Source organism: Heliconius melpomene, chromosome 1 (assembly GCF_056956725.1).
Source record: "Heliconius melpomene rosina isolate 202511_hmr_F chromosome 1, ASM5695672v1, whole genome shotgun sequence".
In the NCBI taxonomy this organism is placed as follows: Eukaryota; Metazoa; Arthropoda; class Insecta; order Lepidoptera; family Nymphalidae; genus Heliconius; species Heliconius melpomene.
In genome coordinates this window covers 11,456,541-11,479,462 of record NC_140389.1, presented here as the reverse complement: position 1 = coordinate 11,479,462, position 22,922 = coordinate 11,456,541, and the positions used below count along the sequence as shown (strand labels likewise).

At 31.7% G+C, this 22,922-nt stretch overlaps 1 protein-coding gene across 2 annotated transcripts in view; it reads left to right on the top strand.

Moving 5' to 3' along the window:
* The first annotated feature begins 1,922 nt into the window (after nucleotides 1–1,922).
* by (focal adhesion protein tensin) overlaps nucleotides 1,923–22,922 on the top strand; it is a 68,689-nt gene continuing 47,689 nt past the window's right edge. Inside the window, exons 1-3 of one of the 2 annotated variants that reach the window (XM_085185386.1) lie at nucleotides 1,923–2,136; nucleotides 18,946–19,054; nucleotides 19,701–19,738. In XM_085185386.1, coding sequence (XP_085041512.1) covers nucleotides 2,059–2,136; nucleotides 18,946–19,054; nucleotides 19,701–19,738 — 225 coding nt within the window. In that variant the 5' untranslated portion in view covers nucleotides 1,923–2,058. Of the gene's footprint in view, nucleotides 2,137–2,623; nucleotides 2,935–18,945; nucleotides 19,055–19,700; nucleotides 19,739–22,922 lie in introns of those variants that run through there. The other variant, XM_085185375.1, reaches the window with a different exon arrangement.

Below are 22,922 nucleotides of genomic sequence, written 5' to 3'. Positions count from 1 at the left end.
TTTAATTTCTAAATTACTGAGAATAATCATGTGGTATTACTGTCGGCTTAAAGGGAAGTCAAGAAGGGTATGTATATGATTTAACTTTATTAATGTTATAATAAGGTGCAACTGTAAACGCGGCAGGTTGTCTGTTCGATTCTCACTCGAGGAAATTAAATATTTAATTTTTTAATTTTCTTCATTCACTCTGATAACGAGGCAAAGCGCGGCGTTTGGTTCCGCAACTCAACACGCAATGCCTACTAATGCAGGTTTCAGCGGAAAGTAGTTGGGAACGGAACTTAATAGTAACGAAGTAACTTAGGTAAGCTAAAAAAGGATTAAAAGGGTGTTTTTATTGTTATTATTTCTTTTTAAAACAACTACTACTGTACATTTACGCGATAGTTGTGAATAAATATGTTTCTTTATATAAAGAAATTTTCCATATGAATTTGCAAATAATGTAGCAACTTGTTAATTATTTCCACAAAAGAAATAACATTGAACTATTAATATAATAGGTACGGAATGAAAGCAATTGTTATGCATATTAGACCCTCGCAATAACAATGTATCAGAGCCAGCTCTGTAAATGTGGTTTCGAATTTAATTTTAAGTCAATACTTTTCATAATAAAATACATTTAAACTCAAATTTTCCCGTCCTTCTATCTAGCAGTCTGTCAGTCTGTCAAGTCCATTTTTGTCAAGATTGCGTACAGGTAACAAGCTGAAATTAATATCAAATATCCAGGTCCAAAGTCGCTTAGAGCACAAAAAATATACGTTTAATCTACGTAATCAATACACATATCTATTATCAACGCTTCTGCTTCGTTTGTTCCACATTAAAGAAACCTATAGGAAACCTACCTACCTACCTACATGAGTTAAGTTCAACCAGGAGGTTGAACTTAACTCGTGAAATTGGTACGGAACCCTCGGTTCCGAACCCGACTCACACATTAGAATCTATATATCTTTGCTTCTTCTGTTTTTGACTATAACTAAAATATAATTCTAAGTAAATGTCAAAAAATAGCTTATGGTTGTGTTTAGCATAAATTTGACGTATGGTCTATATTTCATATTTGCGTAAATGTTAATTGAATCTTGTTAGCGAGTGCTTCAGTAAGGTAAATTAATGGACTAGGTCAATGAAAACGTACCGTAATTGCTCTAAATTCGTGTTAAATGTTTGTGTGCTGGTACTATTAATGAGAAAAATATCTCTAGTAAGAAAATTTACACACAGGTACATTTATGTACCTACCTACATTGAGATATGTACAAACACGCATTTGTTTACAAAGGTATAGGTGCACGCTAATTTATTATTTAAATTTTTAAGTAGGTGATATATTTTAATATACCTATTATAATATTTCAGTATTTTTTTATCTTTTTCTATTTTTATTATTCACGTAAGTACCAAATATGAGATAGTATCAGCGAAACTAGTCACGACAAAATTAAGTGGACAACAATATAGACGGACAATAATATTTTTTTAAGGGTGTCGTTTTATTTTTTGTATATTATAAGAGTAAAATAATATTTATGAAATAACTTTTGAATTAAAAATATTTTATCTATTACTACAATTAACAATACAAATTGGTATATGTTTTTGTGTCGTAACGAAATTTAAAACTGGAAACGTAAAAGTAGTAAATAAATGTATGAATGAAAATGGATATCAGCTATTGCAGAACTCGGTTAGACGAGCAATTGATGCGTCCGTATTCCATCGCGAAGTCCCAAGTGAAGACCGGGAGTGCTCGCAGCTCGGGTTCCTTTATGTAATTCATATAAACACTACAACGCCTGCCGCCTGGAGCGCGGCGCTTCCCGACCTAGTCCCAAGTCGTGCGGCTCGCTGGTCGCACGCATGCGTATCCCCAATCCTGTTGCACGCACCTACATAATTATATTCGGGCCATGTATTGCAAATAAATATCAGAACAGAAATTAAAATATAACTATAAAATAATATCAGCCTCACCCAAAGTTTTTACTTGATCCTATTTTTTAATTTTATGAGGAACACAGTGAAGTTCACCGGTTTTGAAATATGCCCTGGACTTGCCCATGGTCCCGGGATCGTCAGCACCCACCGGTGATCAGTATAGTTCCTCAATTTAAATATCAGGTTAGTTTACAAGTAAATATAAAAAATATATATTATTTTTCTTATGTCCTTAAAATATAAATCATGAATCAAAATACTTTTTATCTTATAAATTGTAGTGTACTAACTAGTACTAGATTGTTTGTGTAAGTAAATTTTAAAATGTTTGTAACAGTTACGTAGTGCTTTGGAGCTACTATATGCATAGTTTAATTAGTAAACTGCTTTACGGAACTAATATATGATAAAACATAATTTCGTATAATATTAAAATAATACCTCGTAGTTTTGAATATTGCATATACCTATATGCATATTGTAGGAAATATCGTTGTAGGTATACTAATGTAAGAGTTTGTTTGGTTGAGTTAAAAAAATATATATGTATAAGGAAACAAAACAAAGGAAAAAAATATTTATTTTTATTTGTGTAACACTTATCTTACTTATTTCTGAAATTGGAATAGTCTAGGAAAATGTATTACAGTAGATCAGCTGTATGCACCTCAGTCGTAACGCGGCGGGGCTCCCGAGTGGCCGTATTCATACAATATATAATCTACTACGCGGTAATTTCTCCTGTAAACAAGCTACAGTATTAGCGAATTGTTCAAAAATGACTACATAAATAACTATCTGCAATTTAAAATTGAATAAATCCATATTTATTATTAATAGTGGACGGAGAAAATGAAGGGCAGATATTAGATTATTTTTCTTTTTCGAAAATGAATAAAAATGCCTTGGAATTGTTTTTGGGGATACCAGTCACCACCACCAACTTGCCGTGTTTCAGGACCACTGAACCTTATAAATCAGGTATAAAATTTATAGTACCTTTAAAGAAAATAAGGATTATGTAAATCGTAATTAAATGAACTATCTTTCTTTATTTCCCATTTTTCAATAAGTAACTACGTCATATCTTTTGTATAGTAATTTATTCAATATATTCAGTTATAAAGGAGCATGAAGATATTACAATACAGGTAATATTGTATTGTACTGTATTTAAATTTTACATGTTTATTTTTTTGTGATATATTTTATAAGTAACTAGCGGACGCGCGCCGCTTCGCTTGCTTTTTTAGGGGTGAATTCTAATAAATCATGAAACATGTATTCAATGTAATATTTTTAAGAGTCTAAATTTCAAATTTTATAAATATCGGTGCTGATTTAATTTTTTTTCCATACAAACTTTCAATCCCTATTTCACCCCTTTAGTGTTATAATTTTTCAAAATCCCTTCTTAGTGGATGTCCAGATTACAAAAGTAAATATCTATCCAAATTTCAAGTTTCTAGGCACAGCGGTTACGGCTGTGCGTGCGTCTTACCTCAGTCAGGACAAGTCCTTTTATATATATAGATTATTTAAAAATGTAAAAACTACAATTTTCTTTATAAAAATTAAAACAAATTATGTTTTATATCTAATCTTTTATAAATTATACAGGGGTATTGTATACATTTGTAATACATATTTATTATGTATAAAGACTAAACGTATTTATTTAAATTTCAACGTAGGTAGAGTCTGTTGCTTGATGAGACAACTGATAAAGCTATAAATGTATGTAAATAATAAAATTGTGATTCTAAAGTAAATAAAATGAAGTACGTATAATATAAATTCTGTTACATATATCTTTGAGGTGGAACCCGCAGCCTTAGTAGTCGAACTCGCTAACCACAAGACTAACAGGCTGATCCAGTTCAATATAAACCGTATAAGAGCTACTAATATTGTAAGAAGGAAAATGCTAAAAAATAATTACTTACTTTTGATAGAGGAATTTTCTAAAGGACTTTAATTCAAGAAGTTTTAAGTATAATTGATATTTACTTAATCTACTATAAACTAGAAATTTAGTGCATCCCAGTTCCCATACGGACTCTCGTATTAAACTTAAATGAAGACAATGAGACATAATTGATCTTCAACATCGGTGAACATTCCTTTAATTTATTGGACAGTAATTTTTAGATTATGCTTATCTTAGCTTTTTATAATTTACCTTTATGGAGTATTTTAGAAATACCACTTTCTACTAATATTAAAAATGTGAAAGTTTCTTCTAATTTCACGCAAACTGAAACTTTATAGTAATACATTTTATACGTCAGAATAACACATAGGCTATGATAACAATGAAATCAAGCGGGCGAAGCCGTGTTTGGGCCGCAAGTTGTTATATATAAAATACAAGCTTATTTTAAACTCTATGCGCTTCATAATTTACGCTATCTAGGTAATTATATTTTCCGAACGCATTGATGACCTTCATGAGCACTTTAATAGAGACGGTTGCTTTAAAAATATGTAATTAGTGCACTCGTGATGTTACCTTATGCATTCAAAAATATGCAGCGATAAAGGTAGAGCTGACTTTATATACATTTGAACGATTAACATATTAAATTAAAGTTATAAATATTAATTACGTATCTATGTAAAATTTTATATATTTTTTGTAATGGGATGTATGTGGTGTAAATGTACCGTAGGTATATAAATTGAAATTAAAGTCCCCAGTAATTAATTTTATTTTGTTTACACATTTACCTTGTTTTTGATTAAAAACGATCTAAGTATAATATGCAGTTTAAAAATTGTATATACGAGTAGATATTTCTTTATTTCACATTATTTAAAAATTATTCTATTTAAAGTCTATTCTGGGTATCCATTTATGTATGACGTTTTAGTTAAGTATCTATTACTAGGTACTTTCAAATTAGTCAATGAAATTATCCTTCGCCTTAGTATCTCGTTTTTATACTATTTAAAGAAAAATGAAAGCTTGTGCAATATTCCATTAATTCAAGTTAAAGTACGTGTTTCTTTAAAACAGCGATAAAATTCTAGAAAGACGCCATTGCAATCTTTCTGAGTAAATTTGCAAGTGCTGTGGCAGCGACTTTAAGACGAAATTGTGTACGTATATGCCATGTAATTAACATGTACATATTTTAAAGTTTTAACAATACTTTGAATTTAATTTTATTACTAAATTATATGACAATATTACTGTTGACATTGAATTTTATTACCAATTAACGGATTTATATATGTAGATAATATTTATAGCTATTGATAAGCAGGATTCTTTTACGTCTTTAAGTTTACTATAACATAAATAAATTTAAAAAATTGGCAATTTCAAACAATCGTACAAGAAAATAAATAGTAACAGTTGAATATGTGTATTATAGACGCACTAATATAGTTGTTTTGTTTTTATCATTAGTGTGCCTTGGCAAGTAGAGTTAACGGTAGAATGCTAATGCGGTGAATGGTGATGCGAGTTCGAAGCACTGTCATATATGCGCACGGAGGCCTAAGATTTTCAAATAGTTGCGCAAGAACAAGTGCACCGCCCACGGGACGGCGCCTCCGCCTCCGCCTCAAACGGCGACAAGTTCACTGTCACCCAATAGACATTGTACTGTTATTGATAATTTATCGTGAAATTTATGCAATTTCCTTAACCTCCATCATTCGTATTGCTTTTCGTTTATAATAGTCTTGTAAATTAGCTTGAATGTAAATTTGTTGCCATTGTTGTTCATTATTTTCGTCAAAAGAGCTATTGTACGCCAATCGTACCGTTATTATTTGGTATGCACATTACACGTGTTGAAATTTAAAGGTAATGTGCGGTTTGGAAGTGATATTTTTTTTTTAATTTATGATGTATCCCGCAAGTAGAAGGATAGATAGAGGGAGTTTAGTGTTAAAACACTCCGCTCACCACTTTCCACCGAATTCTGGAGGCATTGCGTGTTGAGTGGCGGAACTCAACGTCGCGCTTTGCCTCGACACCAGAGCGAAGAAATGAAAATATATAAATATTTATATTCTTCGAGTGGGAATCGAACTCCCTATCTGTCGCGTTTACAATCACACGCCCTGGTGCCCCAGGTGTGCCCCTTCGCCAAGACTGGCATCACACCTTATTTGAATTCAACATATTACAATAGCTACGGACAATGCACTACTAGTCTCAGTAATTGTTTATCTTTGCGATATATATGCGTATATTTATAATGAAAAGTAAATGTATACTATACATATTATAGATACATATATAAAATAGAATATGTTTGTCTCGAGCCTAAGAAGCGTGCGCTACGGACAAAAGGCCTTTCAGCGAGCGGCTCTTTTGACATGTCCATGTAATTAGCTAATACACATGTTGGGTTGCATTGTTCTCGTTTAGATATAATATAGTTATATGTGTGATATTTTAATAGGTACTGTTAGTTATTTATATAAAATTAAAGCAATGTATAATATATTTAATACAATGGGTAAGGTATTTAAAAAACTGTTTGCATTTATTATTTACTAGCGGACGCGCGCAGCTTCGCTTGCGTATTTAAGGGGAATTCTAATATCCCAGGAAACATGTGTTCAATGAAATATTTTTAAGAGTCTAAATTTCAAATTTTATAAAAATCAGTGGCGATTTAAAGATTTTTCCATACAAACTTTCAGCCCTTTATTTGCACCCTTCGGCGGTGAATTCTAGAAACCCATGAAACACATGTTCAATTAAATTTTTTTAAGAGTTTAAATATCAAATTTTATAAAAATCAGTGGCGATTTAAAAAATTTTCCATACAAACTTTCAACCCCTTATTTGCACCCTTAGGGGGAGAATTCTAGAAAACGATGAAACACGTGTTCAATTAAATACTTTTAAAAATCTAAATTTCAAATTTTATAAAAATCGGTGCCGATTTAAAATTTTTTCCATACTAACTTTGAACCCCTATTTCACCCCTTTAGGGTTAAAATTTTCCAAAATCCCTTCTTAGTGGATGTCCAGATTACGAAAGTAAACATCTGTCCAAATTTCACGTTTCTTCCATCAGCGGTTACGGCTGTGCCTGCGTCTTACCTCAGTCAGTGAGGACAAGTCCTTTTATATACAGGGTGAGTCATATTGAACTTTCCGGTTTTGGAAGGACGTTGCACGAAGAAGGGAAGGAGTAGAAGGGTGGGGATGGTGTCATTAGACGCGCCATGACATGCAGTTTTAGTGTGAGCAATGGCTTGGTCGGGACAACATCGTGCGTTCGTAGTTGAAGAGTTTATTAAAAATGGCGGCTCCGTGATCACAACACAGCGTGCGTTCCGTTTACATTTTGCTATTGGTCGACGTGATCCCATTCCCACTGGACCAACAATCAGAAATTGGGTATCAAATTTTAGAGCAACATCATCAGCATTAAAAACAAGACCACAAGGCCGAATTAGGACGTCAACGTCAGCGGAAAACGTGGATAGAAGGCGGGCTTCAATTCAACAATCCCCTCGGCGTTCTGTTCGGAAACATGCCGCTTCACTAGGATTATCTTTCAGTAGTGTCCGCAGAATACTGCATAGAGACCTTAAATTTCACCCATACAAGATTCAGGTAGTGCAAGAATTAACAGTTAGAGACTTAGACACACGAACAAATTTATGCCGCGACATTCAGCAGATCCCCCGCACTGCTGTTTTGATCTTCAGTGATGAGGCACATTTTCACCTCGCCGGAACTGTCAACAAACAGAATTTTCGATACTGGGCTGAGAATAACCCACGAAACCTACACGAACGACCACTTCACAGCCCTCGAGTGACAGTGTGGTGCTATTCCGCTGAATATGACTCGACGAGTAATGGACAACTTCCGGGAAAGGCTTCAGCAGTGTGTGGTCAATGGAGGTAGACATTTACAGGATATCATTTTTAAAACCAACTAAATTAAAACTGCATGTTATGTGCTTTCAAACAATAAAATAATTTTTACTGCATGTCGCTTTGTTTTTAATACACACCTTATTGAAATCGGAAAGTTCAATATGACTCACCCTGTATATTTATTATTTATTATAAAATAAGTATTCGTTTTATTTTATGATGTTTTTTTAAGCACGATAAGTTTTTACTGTTGTATAATGAAATATTTATTTTATTTATATTATTTTACTTGAAATAATAGAAGCATTTAACAAAATAATTGACAAAAATATAACCAAAACCATATAAGTCTATAGTATAAACAAATTATCAAGTTCAAAGAATGTCATGCTCTCAAAACGTAAACTTATACCTTCTACTTACATATTGCCTTTTATTATGAACATTCTATTGATAACAACCATAGTGGGTATTTTAAGCAACTTGTCGGGCTCTTTTAAAGGCTACACTGAATGATTTACGATACATTCCTTAGGAGTAGGCCTTCTAATTTAACCACTGCTCTTCCATCGGCTATAAGAACAGGATTAATCCTCACTCTTGATGACAGGCAAATCTCTTTGTCACATTACTTAAGTATTGTTTGTATTCTTTGAAGCGTTGAAGCTAAACGTTTTAGGCACGTATTAGTCATCGACTTATAAAAGCAGTTTGAATTACGTTTTTGTAGCAATCTGAAGGTTTAATTGTGTTTTATTTGTATCCCATAATGAAATAATGTTTAATTAAAAAAAAATCAGCTTCACGCTGTATCCCGCACACGGCAGGGTAGGCAGAGGGAACCTAGTGTTAAAACACTTCGTTCCCCATTTTCTGTCAAATTCCGGAGGCATAGCGTGTTGAGTGGCAGAACTAAACGCCGAATCAGAATTTTTAATTTATTAGTTAAATTGCAATGTAGAAAATTGTATAAACTATATATTTAAAAAATAAGAGCACAATATGTACCTACCTGCGTGTAAATACATACGTTGCATAGATTTTTTTGTACATTATTAATTTTACTATATTAAAAATAAATAAAATGAATGAATACGTATTACATCTCGATCTAATTTGATAATATTATTGCAACAGGATGTTGCGCAATACAGGAACTGCCTAAAGTGAGTGAAGTGTTGACCGGAAGTGAGAAGGGGCACCGGGCAACTCGCAGGTACTTAACGAGGCCTCTAATGAACAGATCAGGAACGTCTCTGGGCTTCGTTATGATTACTGTTCAAGTACTTAAGAACGGACGTATTTACCGACTGGTCAATTTGCTACTTACATGCGTTCAAAGGAGCCGTTTCATCTTAAATACATATTTATATTCTTATGAAACTATCAAATATACAATTATTTTAATGTCGACATGCAATTAATATCTTGTATAGAATTACATGTATGTATAAAATTTCGGTAATGAAATATTAACTCTAACATAAGGTCTTTGAAAAAAATGTAACGCATCGCGAAACATGCTTAGCAGCTGTCAACCCGTAGTTTGTTGTTAAAAAAATTAAAATAGCTACGTCTGCGTATACCTAACTGCAACGTTAAATTTTTGTTTGTATACAGAATTGAAATTGATTAATTTTACCGATCAAATTCAATTCGTATGGACGTCATAAAATTAAATTTGTTTCTATGGTTCATGAATGGTTCATGAACAGAAGACTAAAAATAGCCGCGACCACCTGGTGCTTGAGCTCCTAACTTTAGAGTGCAGCAACATAATTTATGAGACTTAAACTCGACACAATGTAACCGCAAAATAACCCTTGACTAGTTTTTCTAGTGAACAAATCGTTCCCGCGTGGAGAAGTCAAGAGCGACACAAAGAGTGGTCGCTTTGAAAGGGGAACATTACACGCATTGTAATTTTTTAATAAAACATATTAGAAATATCATTTAAATCACGCAATGCTTGACGTAAATAAATAATAAATATTGCTTCTTTTGTATGGTTATTCTAACTATTTACAAAAACCCTATCGTATGTTCAATGTTGTTATTTAATTGTATCCAACTGAGTTAATTCATGGCAGTTAAATTAAAAAATAAATAAAAGTAAAGTGAGTTGTAGATTATAATTTATTATGAAAAATATATATTGTTAAGGTCCCGTAACTTAAAAGGTTAAAATGTAACCCTTATAGAATGACTTTGTTGTCTGTCTGTCAAGAACGTTTTTCTCAAGATCGCGTGAAGTTATCAAGCTAAAATTAATATTAAATATTCAAATATAAGGTCCCTTGGAGAGCAGGAAAAGTTAAACTTCGAAGTCAATGCAATCAAAAGATACGAGCATTTCTGCAACGATTTGCTGCACTTTGTTTGAAATTTGCTACCTAATCAAAACCATAGGGTACCTCCCGTAAACCTGCAATAATGAAATTTGGCAAACTTATTTTTTTAACTATTGTTTAACATTTTTAACATTAAGTTTCTTAATAAGTATTTTACCCTGTACTGACCGGCGTTTTTATAATAGTTCTTAAATTTTATTCAAGTTGCAAGTGTTAATGGCATAATTCCTGAATTTCCAAGCGAGCTACTTGGGAGGTCCGTTAGATATCTATCCCATTTTCCATATGATTTAAGCTTACTGAATAGTCTTTGAGATTATATCTTTCCATTTAGTTACATTGACAGAGACAAAGTCCATCTCGGCTGTTGGTAACTAAAATAAAAAGATGAAAGCTCTTTGTTACTGTACGCTTATTACATTACAACATTATATAATGCACCTAATTTGAACTACATTTACAGATTCATTTACACCGTAAATACGTACATAATTGAAAAAAAAAACAATATTTACATAGATACTTTTTATAATTATTAATTATCATAACAATAATTACGAATGAGATATTGAATAAAGAAATCTTTCTTATGTTAGTATAGAGCGTATTTTTTTAATTTTCATGCATATGTATGACATAGCAAAAATGTTTTGCATCTGCTAAATATCTATAGGAAAAAAGAGCACCCAATAATATTGCGAGAACAGATCTTTATTTATCGTCCAAACCTCGTGCGTAATGTAATAGGACCCAATGAAATAAGAAATAAGGATATCTTAAACAAAAATCTTAATCCAAGTATGACCTGAAGCCCTGACTATCACGTGTCTATCACATCAACTGCGCCAATACAGTTATCGTCCTCGTGTCATGTCACTCGTCCGACAGCCACAGCTGCTGACACCATACCAATTAAGTTATCATCGCTATACATAAATAAAGAATACACTATTACAATATAAATACATACAATGTTTTCTTAAATAAATAAATATTATAAATAAAACAATTATAAGATGTTGACGAACTTAGTTATATTTAATTACTTTCATAAATTCTAGAAGTCATATAAAAAAGATTACTTTGAAAATATTTCGTTATCTATGTATGTACATTGTACATAATAGAAATATAAAATAGATTTTTTTCTTATTTTAAAAACAAATGCTGTCATTATACGTTGGATTCTTGTAATGTTTATTTCAAAATCGTTAATAATGTTTAACGTTACTATATCTTAAACATAACTAAAATTATAAAATATTAGATCAATTCTTTGTGTGTTATTTTACTTTATAGCATTTTTTTCAGTGCCAAAAAAATCGATAGTAATCCTTTTCTCGTTTCTCACATTTCGCCTACGACTTATTAAAAAACTTCACGTCATATATAGCAAAATCTAAATATAGAATACTCAAATATATTATACCTGTAACAAATTGTTACTACGTTTTATTATAGCAACATAAAACCTCTTATCGTAACGAATGTAATTGTTCGCATAAATTAGAATTAATTATTAAGTGCGATTAGTTTGCAAATTTAAAAGAACACCAAAGACTTAACACTTGAGTGGATAGGTGTTAAGGGGGGCATTACGAAACAAAATATTTTATTATAATAGAGTCAATCCGATTAGCTCTAGCTACCTCTTAAGAGTCCCTTAACATTCCTTCTTGTTTTTATAAAAGACAATATCATTTAACATGCCTCTTTTGTTTTATATTTTATTTTGTCTATAATTTTTGTTTGGAAATAAAATAAATATAATAAAATAGTAATAGTAAATTAATTTAACTGGTTGTATATTACATATTTTATGTACATACATAATTTTCACTTCAGAAAACTCAGAAATGATCTTTCTCATTAAAATAAATACTCGAATAAGAGTTGTATACATATACTCGTGTCTTTACGGTTACGGTTATGACAAACGCGAAAATGATACATTTAGGTAAAACAATAGAAGGTTGCTCACGGATGGTTTGCGGTGGCCCTTACCTTTGCATATAAAAATCGTTGGCCCTAGATCCAGATTTATAAATAATATAATAAATAAAAACAACAACTACAAACCTACCAACATTTATTGATTTATTTATTTTTAATTAAACATGTTTTTTTTTTAGTATATGTCCTTATCATCATTACTTTGAATATTAAAACATAGGATATTATTTTCCAATATCATCATACTTTTAGTATGTATAAGTACTTATATGACAAATTTAATATTATCAAATGAGATTTACATATCGTTATAATAGGTCTAGGTGGAAATAAATAGAATGGCAAAGCAATCATTTTTAATTTCGTGTAAATATATTTTATTATAATAAAATTCCTCATATTTTAAAGTGATTTATCTACAAAATTGCGTAAAGCATTAGAGTACGCCATGTACAGAAGGCGTCACTGTAAAATTACAACACTAAACAAACATCTCTACGTACTTACCTAAGATAGGTATGTACTGGCTTTGTGCTCATTCTTTCAAGAAACAGTTAAAGTTACATATAACTTTATAAATTAATAGTAACTATCTCATATAAAATTTTTTAACTATCAAAAATTCTTCATATGCTATTGACAATTGGTGCTTATTAAGTTTGAACTTGTCTTTCACTCTGCGTATAGGGGCCGAATATAACTATTCAAGATTTAATTTAATTGAAACACGCCGTGAAATGCAAGTCTTAACGAAGATTAATAGATTTTTGATTAAAACTTTTGTCGTTAACTAGTGTCGGTATATTTTAAAATTCCAAACATAACAAATCAACGATGTTGAGGTGCACAAAGTTAAAAACTTAAAGTTAATCTAATTTAATGGTTTAGCTCATTAACCATGAAACAAACGTAACTATTATTAATTGTTTTCATTTTTAATATTACGGTTTATAAACTATAGAACACAACAGGGTAGACAGAAGGAATCTAGTGTTAAGACACTCCGTTCCCCACTTTCTGCTGAATTCTGGAGGCCTTGTGTGTTGAGTGACAGAACTCAACGCCGCGCTTTGCCTCGACACCAGAGCGAAGAAATGTAAATAAATATTTCACTTCCTCGAGTGAGGATCGAACGCACAACCGCCGCGTTACAGTCACGCCCTTGTGTCGCTGCGCCACGACTACCTGACAATATTGTTTGTTGTCTTATTACATTCTTAGTATTAGTATATTTAGACTGTCAAATTAAATATAATATTTGAATTTCAGTTTCATGATTCAATTTCAAAAGAACTACACAAGCATTTACTAAAAATACTTGCCCAAGTTATTATTTCGCAAGCAGATGTGTTCCAACATCTGTATCAACAGCTGCCAAAGTTTGATTACATTTCCAGTAAAGTGTATATTACATGTAAAGAATAAATTTAACAATAATAAGTTGCAGAAGGCAGTGTTACTTAAGACGGGGCGTATTGTGCGGAGGTTCCTCTCTCTGGAGCCCTAGCCACCTATGGCTTGGACCCTTGTCCCGCCCTCGGAAGAGTGGTTTTTTTATATTTTTAAATGTATTTTTTTATAATAATTTATATTTAAAAATGTAAAATTGATTCACTAATTTAATAAAAGTACATTCTGTTATAAGTTTTCATTTTCAGTTTGTCATTTCTCATTCGGGTCGTTCCTAATCGTTCTTTTAACAAAGTGTGTCCGCCATACGATTTAAATCTAATGTCTTTGCATATTGAGACATCCTTTATTACCCCACGAAATTGGCTTTCACTGCGCCGTATACGGGTGGAATTCATGTCTGTACTCGGTACTGGCACATGACAACGGAAGATATGTGTAGACTTCCTCCATTATGCCAACAGTTTTTGCGGAGCCCCTATTCACTCTTCCATATAAGCTCGAATAAAATATTTTTAAACTGTATATATAGTGCTTGCCATTTTAGATGATTGAAGGTTTTTTTTTAATCTATAGATAGTCCGTTTTATTAATGTTGAAAATTTTATGTTTTTTAATATTAAGAACAATCTTGAGTTACCTTATAAGTATGTACCTATATTAAATATATAATAAGATGGCATAAAACTACTGGAAGTTAGTCGTAGCGCAGGTTGGGTTTGAATCCCCTTTCGAGGAAATGAAATATTTAATATTTTCATTTTTTCGCTCTGGCAAAGTCTGAAATTAAGTTGTGCCTATCAACACACAATGACTCCAGAATTCGGCGGAATTCTGGCGGGCAGAATGGAAAAGGGGCGGGGCAACGGAGTGTCCTAACACTAAGTTCCCTCTGCCTATTCTTCTGTGTGCGGGATACAGCGTGAACTAAAAAAGAAAAGAATAAAACTATATAGAGTTTATTATAATTATGAAATTATTATTAGTAGATATGGTTTCTATATATCAATATCGAAATGGCACCCATCGTGACCTCTGTCATTTATTTTATTATCGGAATTTCTAAGAATGGTTCTTTTGATTCCTTTATGAACTTACTGTTTGTGCATTTGTTGTTTTATTTGTACAATAATACAGTAGTTATTTTGTTTGTACTATAGATACATTATATAATTAGTTTTACGATGCAATTTTATAATTATATACGTGACATGAGGGTCACAACTCACATGCACGAATCGTATTGCATTAATAGGTTGCAGCACGCATCTACTATTTGGTACTGTTGTTTGGAATTACTAATATTTCGATGTGGTTTCATATAATTTTGTATTTACTTAGTTTTTACAAGAATAATATCCAAAGTTGAATTAATATTATCTTTCTTTTTCACTTTACATAATAGGAATTTTGTAATAAAGTAAAACATTTTGCGTAGCAAGTAAGGAAACTTTGTATAACATTCTCCATATTTATTAATATCTGATTAAAACTAACACTAATTACTTTCAAGCTAAAATAACATATTGAGTTTTTCCATATGTATAAATTATTATCGTATATAAGAAATGTATAAATTATAGATTACAATTATGGAGCACACCATAGTAAAATCATGTAGTGCGTCCTAATTAAACTAACAAAAATTTTAAATTAAAGAAATCCCGGAACCAACCAAAAAATAACATTACCTTCTTGCCAAAGTACTTATAGCTCTTAAACTGCTAATATGATTTTCATAAAACATACTCGTAATTAAGAAACAAAGCAATGAACAAGACTTTCGTTAAAAAAAATCTGCACTTAAATCAGTTTATTCTTTTAGGAGCTATGGTGCCACAGACAGACAGATACCTCTTTTTTCTTTTTTTCTACACCAAATACTTTAGTAGATAAAGTTTAAGCATCACCAACTATTTATTCCAAGTATAATACATTATGCATGTAAAGGAAAGTATTGGACATTTGCAAATGATTGTCTATTCAAGTGACGGGCAACTGCGCTGTACTTACTTTCAAGCACAACGTTATTTATGGTCAAGGGGAAACATTAATTGAAAGCAGCAATTAAGATTTCTGACGAGAGTTACAGCCCATTGTTATCTTTTAACTAAAAGTCATTGAAATTTCTGTTAAAATTACTAAATTTTCCAACCGATTAACAAATCTAATTCTCCCAACTCTCTACATAAGTACTGGAAAGGTTTTTATTTATTATCTTATTTTTCCAGTAATAAAAATGTATAGGATAGACCTTATGGAAATATCCATTGATATAAGTTACGCAATAAATAGTCAGGCTGTGGTTTACATTGTAAACAGTGTTATAGTAGCATCGAACTGGTACATCATGCATTGCATTCACGCACTCTTGTGGATTAATTTGTATTGAATATGTTACTGGGAATCGTACACGAGTGTAATATGACTAGGTGTAGATAGATACTGTGCGTGAGACAATTTTTATTTGGCTTCCACAGAAACCTTTAATATAAAGCTCCTCACGTCTCATCACAAACACCTTTAGAAATTGCCGCTCCGGGGTCACTCGATTGTTCCTAAAATTCCATATTTTTTTATAAAGAAATTAAGTCTGATTTGTAATTTTAAGTCACGTAGAAGCGGATTCCATCAAAAGAGCTCGTACGAGCTTACGAAAGTGCAACAGCTTGAATCTACTGCTTGATAAGGAAAAGTGGATCACTAAAATAGAATAATTATGTCATCGCTTATCAGAGAGGCATTATTTCACCCAAATTAGATAAAATCGCAGTAATTGAGCAACTGAAGCTTTATGTTAAAGTTGTTTCTTTATAAGTTAAGTTACACAACCAATAAACGAATACATACCTAATACTTAATGATAAACGCTTTGTTAGTGCTTATAATATATAATCAGATTGAATTGTTAACATTTTTTATCTTTTACTGTATGTAGTTCTGATATAATTTGGTTTATTTTATAATAAAATATATTATAAAATAATTGAGAATACTTTAGTCAGTAACGGAGGATTCCGACACTAAACGTAGTTTCTGTTTGTGCGAGTTTTGTGGGTTCCAGTTCCATTAGGAACATTAGTTATCTATATATATAAAAGGACTTGTCCTCACTGACTGAGGTAAGACGCACGCACAGCCGTAACCGCTCATGGTAGAAACGTTAAATTTGGACAAAAGTTTACTTTCGTAATCTGGACATCCACTAAGAAGGGATTTTGAAAAATTTTAACCCTAAAGGGGTGAAATAGGGGTTCAAAGTTTATATGGAAAAAAAATTAAATCGGCACCGATTTTTATAAAATTTGAAATTTAGATTTTTAAAAGTATTTAATTGAACACGTGTTTCATCGTTTTCTAGAATTCTCCCCCTAATGGTGTAAATAAGGGGTTGAAAGTTTGTATGGAAAAATCTTTAAATCGCCACTGATATTTATAAATTTTGAAATTTAGACTCATAAAAATATTTCATTGAACATATGTTTCATTCACCCCTAAATAAGCGAGCGAAGCTGCGCGCGTCCGCTAGTATTGAGATAAGTGTTTCCCACGTCCAATTTGTTTGGTGTTATGTTCAGCCCTTTAGCGAGCTTTAATTCTAAAATAGAACAAAAACGAAAAGCAGAGACTTTCCTACTAGGTTTTCTGATTCTAGCTTATAAAACGTAGATATGTATATATATCAGTAAGAGAATGATAACAACGTGTACTATAACAAAACAATGGAGTTTAATATCAAAGAGCACCGCTTCACTTTTCACTGTAGAGTTGTTCCTTAATCAAAAAAGTCGTTTTGAATTGTTACCACTAGACAGTAATAAATAGTACATCAAGTTAAATAGTCTAAATTAATTAATATATAACCTTATTTGATCACAACGAAGCGAAAATATAGTAAACATTTAGTTTTCACTCAAATAGAGATATTGATATTGAATTGCTAATTATAATTTATTTATGTAGACAAAATAAATATAATATCAGCATTGTTTCAATATTAGGTATATAGGATTTGAAGCCACTATAATGAAATTAGATATGTAGTTACTTTTAATAAATTAATAAATGCATTAAAATGTGTATTTGTATGTACATATGTATACTAGATGCATCGATGAATCAAAGCATCAGGAACAGCTGTTCGTTGAAATTTGATTCAATCAGCTAATGGGGCGTGTGCGCCGGGCGACTGGTTCACGTCTCAATGTGTCCCTATAGTATCTGTATGGCTACCGTGCTTTTTTGTCGACTTCTTCATGGCACGGGTGTCGGCCTGCGCTCAATAAATACCAGGCAGGTGATAGAAATCGAAAATTATGTGCAGTATGCATTCTATTCCATATACAATTTGTTAACCTTACAACTAAGCCAAAGAGAAGGTTAAAAAAAGCTTTTTGTTGTGCTCGTAACTGTTTGTCACTTATACTTACAAATTAAGTAAAATAATTAACACAGTTCTTATATAATATACTTTATTTTAATTTTACTGTATTTCAATAAGAAAATATTATATAATATGTATCTATTTAAAGTATAGCAGCATGATGAGATATGGTATGTTAAATTCGGAATCAATGTACAGTATTCGTATCATCTGGACCGCAAATGGCACCGTTATCGTCGGCGCCGGCGCCTGTGCTGTGCTGTGACGTCATTGCACTATAATTGGAAGCATGAGAGCACTGGAAGCTCTCATGCTCTAAGACAAAGCCTTTGGTCTGCTGCAGGCACTTCGCGTGACTAATCTGCACATATTGCACGCCATGATGCCACAACACAGGCCTACGTTACATTTATGAAGAGTGATTTCTCATATGTAGGTACAAGTTATATTTGATTTGCAGATGTTGGTTGGTCAGTATTTGCTATAGAATGTAAGACTTACTCGTACTTGTTTACATTATATTGATCATGATTCATGCTACGATACTTATTATAAAATGTACCAATTTATTTAAAATATCGTTCATACATAGTCCTCTTTAAATTTATCACCTGTTTATTGTTTCGTGAACAATTAAAGGATCTTAATTTTTTTGAGTTATGTGAACATCCGGTTTTACTTTTGTATAAACTTTAAAGATTTAAAAGTGTTACGTTAAATAATAAAATAAATAATATTATTCTATGGAATGGTCAATAGTAGTCTAAATTTGAATGGCGCCTCCTAAGGCGCTTTAGAACATTATGGGTTGTTAAGGATAGGGATGTCGGGTGTAGGGCAGGTAAGTAAGCGCGGGGTGGCCGCTGGTCGAGCCGCTATGTCCGCCGCGTGCCGAAGCTTTCGTTTTTATATTAAGGTATTTTATATAAATGGTAATCATAACTCCTATTTTTTTAAAGTTTGTAGTAATTAATTTGCTTTATACTATGATATGCAGCTATACCAAAAAATATTTACATAAAAAAATTGTTACAGAAAGAGGGAGTTCCGCAGGCCCATGTATTCCGCAGCAAGTTCTTTAAAAAAGCAAGACCATGTCAATGGTGTCATCAACCAGTGCAAAATCAGGGTAGCTGTTGTAGAGGTATGTCTATAAATAATTTAGCAACCAAAGAGAGCTTTTATTTATATTTTTTTAATAGCTACCTCGATATAAGTATCTATTTTAAAATTTTGAACCTTATTTATATAACATGTCAAGATATTTAATATACATAAATGTATATCACTAAACATTTAGCGATTTACACATGACATGGATATGCACACACACCATTACTGAAACAAATATCGATAGTAAAAATAATAAAAACAGGAATGGTACTTACTAATGAAAATTAAAATAGTTCCCACTTCTCTCAATAAACCGTTTTAGATCTGAAAATCTTTCATTTCTAATTAATTTCACGGTACTGACATTAAAAGTTCAATGACTACGAAATTACTAGAACTCCAGACGAATATTTAATTTGAATGTCACGGCTGACGTTTTGCTTTCTGTATCTACATAGTTTTTATAAATATTCGAATAAATTAGTACCTACGTACTTTTTCAATATATTTTATACTAGGGGCCCAAACGCGACTTCGCCCGGTTAAACTTAAATATAATATACCATAACAATTTAATATAAAACATTTAATGTAAAAGTGGAACAAACACTAATATACTGTAAATATTATCTTAAAGATATTTTGTATTTTAGATTAATAGACACTTTTCCTTTCAGTTTGCAAATATGTCTGCCACACTGGCTGCGAGAGCAAGGTATGTAAGAATAATTGTATTAAATGATATCAGCTGTGTTTCATCATACGGCTATTTGAGTTAAAACTGACTTAAAATACAGCTAGTGTTTCAAGTAACCTCCCTATATCCCAAATGGCCTATAGGTCCCCGAAGACCGACAACACGTTTGCAATCTTCCTGTTGATGCTGGTATCTAATAGATGATATGAAGTACTTCAAATGAGACTATTTTTAATCCATTTCCAGTAAAAAAATAGCTAAAAGATAATTAGTCACTGTAATTTATGGTGTAATAGCAATCTCTGGCACATATTGTTATAGTCCTCACTGTGCTTTGCGCAAAAGTTTAATTCTATATTATTTTTATTTTTCTTTCTCGTTTGATATGTAGAAACTCACGAGATACGCCACCAGAATACACAGTGTTCCTCTCTACTTACTCCGCTAATTGCTAAAGTATACATAAAACTTTAAATGAGTAAAAGAGTATATTAAAATATAAACAAGTCAAAATCACAAAAAACAAAAACAAAAAAAGAGCAGCAAAGGGCACGGACCACCAATGTCAGTGGTGTGTTTTATTTAATAAAAAAGTATACAGTAAGAATAAAATAATAAATATGAAACAGAAAAAGAATTATCTAGACTTAGGTATTCAATTATATGTTATCAATATTTCTTTAGTTTTTCCTTATTATATAATCTTGTAAAACTACTATTACCTATACGGAAAATGTTTGCAACAACTGAAGGTCATATACAAAAACTATAAAATATTTATAAAATTTTACGTTTTTCTTTACATCTTATGCTAAATTGGTGGCGCCATCTAGGTAAACCCAAGGGTTTCTTAATCTTAACAACAAATGGACGCTTGCGCATGTTTTACTGCAATACGATGACGAGATAAAATTAAATTTTACTAGATGGCGTTAGATAAAACGTTATAGTAACAATAACATTTTAAATTTTGAGATAATTGTTTAAGAATAAAATAATATTTATGTCACTATTATAATTGCTTACTTCGTGCGAAAAATATTAATTACGGGTATATTAATCTCGACGAGCTACTGCACGTTTTTACTTTTCATTTATTTACTTTAGTTAATATATTTGTTGCAAAATAAAATAAAATATACAAAAGCTATGCACTATGTGGAGCTATAAAAGTTCTTTATTGCATTATTTTAGATATACTAGCATTAAAACAATCGTATAGTTGTATTTAGTAAATAATACTTAATTTTTAATAGTTTCTTACTCTTTGTGAATAAATATTTTTTTTCTTTATAATAAATAATTATAATTTATGGCTTACAATCACGAAATAGGAATTCATATATTTAAAACTTGCCTAACAACTATTAGTTTTATGAACTATATCACTATTGGGGTTTCCAAATGTATTTTTGTATTGATAGTTCCAAATCACGAACATCACTTACAACACCGTTACCTTCTTTTAAAACATATTGGGTCGTAAAAATCCCATAAATTCTCTAGTAAATGTAGGAGGATCATTGAAGTTTTGTGATATAACTACAATTGATAATAAAACGATGCGTCTAAACATACATATGTATGTATATATATACGAATGAGTAAACTTACAACAAAACAAATGAATATTATGTTTGGTTTTTCTTTTACTATGCTGGATGTCTAATATATTAGTAAATGATATAATTTCAAACATTTTTTGGCTTATACTTAGATTTTGAAACTGTTTTAATAAATGTATTCATTGTCATTCGTGAATTGTGAGGCATCTTATTTAATTAAGGAAGTCTTAGGATAACATAGAATGTATCTAATCTATTGGATTATATAGATTTAGGTAATATAGTAATACTTGAACTTAGAGATAAGGTTATGTACATCATATTTTGATTGATCGATGCGCGCGCACTTTGTGTCTCATCCGTAAACAACACCCCAGAAAGAATTTTTGAATGCCATGTTAAATTTAATTTAAAAGGTCCTACCAAGTTTTATATTTAAATATATATTACATATAATTAAACGTATTCACGTGAAGTGCTTTGTTTATGGGACACAAAAATAACAATAATATTCCGACTTTACGTAATATTTAGTAGTTTATGAATTATCACCATTAAAGGGTAATCTAAAGTCATGTTAGGCTAAATTCAACTTTGTTTAGGACTTTTTAAATTATAATGTGCCAGGAGACGTGTTTCCGTTTTGGTTAGACAAGTGTGTATGTGAAAGGGGTGGGGATCACTAGGCTCTATATTCTACCTGGCATGGTGCGGAAGGTAAACCTTAAATAATTATAGCATATATTAACCTGCAAATCCTACTATTATTATTTGTAAAGAAGTAACCAAAATTTACTTCTCAACTGTTCAAAGTCGAAATGGTGAATTTTAGTAAGAGCACTTGCAGTACTGGCCGGGTTTGTGCCTCGCCGCGCGGGTGCAAAATGCAAATGAAGAGGCCGCTTGCACGCCGGAATTACTGGGAAAGGTGCCCGAGCCCTGAACGCTACTCGAATCTGATGAATGAGTTCAGCGTGAATGTTTTACGTTGTATTTTAAAAGCATTCCGCCGTTCTTTTATTTAGTACGATCTGACATTGATAAATATCTTTCACAAGTTTTGAGTGTAATTTTCTTAAAGATATGATATAACTCATTACAATTTTTAACTATTGTAACGCTTCATGCTTCAAAATTTACTTATATATATGTTCCCTTTTTTTGGCCTGCTAACAAGGCAAAACGTTGAGTGTCTCTACTTAACACGCAATGTTTCGAAAATTTGATGAATAGTGTGCCACGAAGTGTCTTAGCACTAGGTATTTTTTTTCTTCGCTTCTATATTCGGGATGGAGCTTGAAGCTAAAAAAATCTACTTTAATAAAATACTCTCTGCGCTATCTGCGATAATAATCTCACTATTCTAAATAACATTGTAAAATATATTATTTTAGAAGTTCTTAAAAAAAGTACAGACATAAGATGATTCTTTTTGGAAATGGAAATGCTAAAAATATGTACGGATTTTAAAATTGTAAAGCTTGGTTAAATGTTTTAGTGGGTGGTGTTGGGATATGCGGGCGAGTGTCAGGTGCAATGCTCGTCGAAGTGCCTTCGGCTTTCGGCCAATCTCGCGAACCACGGAACCAGTGCTAGGCTGAGTAGTGAGTAGTGAGCCGGCAACTTAGGAGAGCCGA